General features: G+C 52.2%; 1 protein-coding gene across 1 annotated transcript; it reads right to left on the bottom strand.

Annotated features, from left to right (window-relative positions):
• Positions 1–444: 444 nt before the first annotated feature.
• LOC141743766 (16 kDa beta-galactoside-binding lectin-like) lies at positions 445–2981 on the bottom strand. Its single transcript, XM_074588685.1, is given in 4 exon segments — positions 445–656; positions 1165–1336; positions 1473–1552; positions 2865–2981. Coding segments are annotated over 4 exon segments (522 nt in total). The 3' UTR covers positions 445–503.
• Positions 2982–3796: the final 815 nt, after the last annotated feature.

The following is a 3796-nucleotide window of genomic DNA, read 5'->3' as shown; positions in this document are numbered from 1 at the left end:
AGTACACTAGTGACAGCCTGCAACGCACCCAACTGCTGAGCACTTTCTTGGAAAGCAAAGCTATTTGCAAGAGCGCAAGCCATGCCCTGTTCCCTGCCAGTCTCCCATCCCCGGCAAGGAGATGTGAGCAGCACTTCTTGGTCAGAGATGGCACAACGCATGCCCAACGTACACTTGTTTGAGCTTCCTTGGCTGGGGCTAGTCCCAGAGTTTAGAAGCCAAACAGCCAGGGGCCGCTCACTCCGGCAAACAGGGTCAAGGGAGCAACTACTGCTAATGTAATTTTATTCGCAGTAAATCATGCTTTGCTTGGCATGTGGTCTAACTCAGTACCAGCTGCAAGGCCACAGTGTAAATACATATAGAGATGGATACATACCCCTTCCCAGCCCTGCAGTGCACACAGGAGCAAGCAGATTAGAGCAGAAAACAGCAGAGGAAGCAGCCATTGCAAATGTGGGTTTATTTCACTATGCAGGGGGGAGAAAACAAAACAAACCAAACTATAGCTGGTCACTGAACTTAATGGCTTTGACTTTGAAGTCACCCTCCACAGCCAGGTATTCAATTTTCTCCATGCCCAGCCGATTAGGGAACTGGAACTCCGCTTCAGGCAGCTTCACCGTTGCCTCTGTTTCATTGAAGGAGATGCACATCTGTAGAGAGCCACAAGAAGGAAGGCTAACACATTACAGCTCACTAGCTTCGCTCCCCACTCCGTCCAGTGGAGTTCAGGATGGATAGGGTGGCCACTGGTGTCCAGGCCATGCTCACTAGCTCAGCCTCCACCCTGCCCGGCCAGAGGGATGGAGGGGAGGAAGCTTGTTTGCTCTGCCCCAAGGTCAGCTCCAAGCTTCTGCAATGAAGGGATGAGACAGACCCAGTCTGAATCTCAGGTCAGTGTTTTAATGGCTCTTACTTGCGTGGCTTGCAAAGCAGGCCGAAGGGGCCTCCTTTGTTCAACACATCTGAACTGCTGGGCATTGACTGAGCAGATCTAGAGAGCAGGTTGGCTTTACCTGTGAGACTCTTCCCCTGTTGCTTAGTCCCCTTTCCATGCCTGCTCCTTCTCCACCACAGTGGTACAAGGCAGCACTAAAAAGCTGTGCCCTTGGCCTGTTAGTGGCCTGTGCCAGGGCCTTGCACGCACCCTTGGGGCCTCACCTCGATCTTGTCACCGTGATGGAAGGGAAAGTCAGCCTTCCTGTCCTCCTCACCCCACGTGCCATCCTCCTTTGAATTGCACACAACGGTGTTGACGTCCCCGTGGCAGTCAAAGCGAGGGTTGAAATGCAGCATGAGGGTGCCGCTGTCCTTCCCTACATTCACAGCAAACCTGGGGAAACAGAAAGGCGGTGCAAAGGAGGTGCCTGCACAGCAGCTCCAGCTAGCCGGTGATGACAAGCTGAACACAGCAGGAGCTCAGGCTTCCCCCAGCGCCACGTCAATCCATTCACCGTCTTCTCACTCACCCTTTGGCATCAGACAGGATCTTCCCTTTGACCTTGACGCACTCACCAGGCTGGATGTCCAGCTGAGTAACGACCAGTCCCTGCAGGGCCAAACCACAGGAGTTAGTCTGTCCCAAGGCAAGCTGACCAGCCCTGCTTGGGCCAAGGCCCAAACCAGCTCTCACAGACCCAAATGCATTTGTAGTTTCATGCTAGGGGAAGGGCTGAGTCAGGCCAGCTGCCTGCCTCAGCTCTCTGCCAGGGAATCCTAGTTCACAGCTCCCACCCCACTGGCATCTCCCACCCCACTAAGCAACATAAGCTGACAAGGGGGTGATTCAAGCCAGTGTAACGAGAGTAGGGTACAGACACTGATTCACCAGCTGCTACCGAAGACACCCTTGCAAGCAAGCTTGCACCTTCAAGTCAGCAGTGGCCAGAGCCATTTAGCATAGGATTAACATTAGTAAACAGCTTTCCCAATACTAGGTCTGTCCCCCTTCCCTAGGTGGGTCTCCAAGCAACAGAAGCTACCCTAAAAAAAAAAAAGTTTCTTATCTTGACTTAAAGCAGCTTAGACACAGAGAGAGGGGTCAGTGAAGCCCACTTCTGGCTGCAGCCCAGTACAACAGAACAAACGCTCCCCCTGCGAAGCTCCTGCTGTAAAGAAGAAGGCTTGATCCTTTCCTCGGAGCCAGGTTATTCAACCCCCCCAGCCACATACCCCCCCCAGAATAGCACTGAACATCACCAGCCTTCCTCAGCTAGGAGGAAGATGGTGTTTGGTGAGGTCAGACGGAACTCAAATCATGCTTGTCCTGATGCCTGCTCCCTGCTCTGCCCACAGCACAAACGGCTAAGGTCAGATTTCCCCCAGTCACTAAACTGCTTATGGTCATGGCATTAATGCTGTTTTCTGACTCTGTTTCTAGTACAGCGCTGGAGTGCAGCCTGAGACACAGCCCAGGGGGTCTTTCGAGGAAAGAAAAGCTAGGGGGTCAGGGGCAGGTGCGGATACGCTGCTGTCCTGCTTTCCTCTGCTGTGGCATTAAGAGTTAGCCCAGTCCTGTACACAAAAGGTATTTTTCCAGAAGGAAAATACAAAGTTTAAGGGAAAAAAAGGTATAAAGGATATTCAAACTGGAGAGTGACAAAAGGCCCCAACCCTTTAGAGTACTGAAAGATACAAACATGCATTAGAACAGCTTCCCCACTTAGATAACATGCTAGAGAAGAGGAGTAGAAAACCAGCGGGTCAGCCCTAGCTATTCCTCCCACAGCTATATATCAGTCTAACATTTCCCCTCAGCTAATCCTTTTCTCCTCCTACCTCTGGCACCAAGCCCAAAACCCACACACACCCAAACCCTAGTCCTGCTTGGCGCACCAGTCCGGCTCAAAGAAGGCACTCACTCGCTCCATGCTGCAGACACCAGCCCCACCAGGCAGGACGCCCCCGAGCCCCTGCTCCACAGCCCAGCGTGACTCAGCGCTCAGCTCCCGCAGCTTAAATCACTTGGGCAGGACCATCACATGATGGAGGGGGGGAGGTGAAGAAGGGGATCAATTGCAGCTGTTCGGGGCTGGAGCTTACCCAGCCATTTAAAGTGGACAACGGGAGGTCTCTATCGATATTGCTCTTTGCAGGCGGGATGCGTGTGATTTTAAAAGCTAGTGATTGTTTGCTTCTGCATAATCCTAGAAATCCTTACTGTAAGCTCTTCTAGCTGCTATGCAGTGTATGTTGGCTCTTATCCCGGGAGGCTGAGTGTGGCTCTGTGCCTGCACTGAGGTGGCTGCTTTTTGTTAAGTGATCCCTGTCTAAAATCACGGTTGGAGTCCTCACGTTACTGCCGCAAAGTGCCTGCCTCTGAGAATATGTGTGTACGCATCCTCCCAGCCCAGCCTTATGTCTGCGAGGGGCCTGGACTGACGGGAGCCCGTGGGTACAAATCATCACTACTTGCAGTTAAATGAAACCCAAAGGTTTGTTATATTCTATGCCAGTGTTTAAAAAGTGCTTAAAAGTTAAGGTTGTTTGTGTGGGGCACTACGAGATGTGAGGTTTCAGGCTACAGCTTTTGAAAAGTAGCGTGATCTCTCTGGTTCCATTCCAGTTGCAAAAGACTCCAGAGGGAAAAGAGAAATGCTTTGTTAGCGGAGGAAGAGGCCGGGCAGGGCTGAGCGCAGCCATCAAGAAAGGAGGCTGCTTTCCCAGCTAGTCCCCAACACCTGCTTTTCCCCTTTATTATGTCCCTCAAAAGCACACAGCATCGCTGCCCCGAGGGTCTTTGCAGGGAGGTGAAGGCGGGAGCAGCTTTGGTGCTTTGTGGGTCTGTGTGACT

Source organism: Larus michahellis, chromosome 5 (assembly GCF_964199755.1).
Source record: "Larus michahellis chromosome 5, bLarMic1.1, whole genome shotgun sequence".
NCBI lineage: Eukaryota > Metazoa > Chordata > Aves > Charadriiformes > Laridae > Larus > Larus michahellis.
This window is presented reverse-complemented; position numbering and strand designations above follow the sequence as displayed.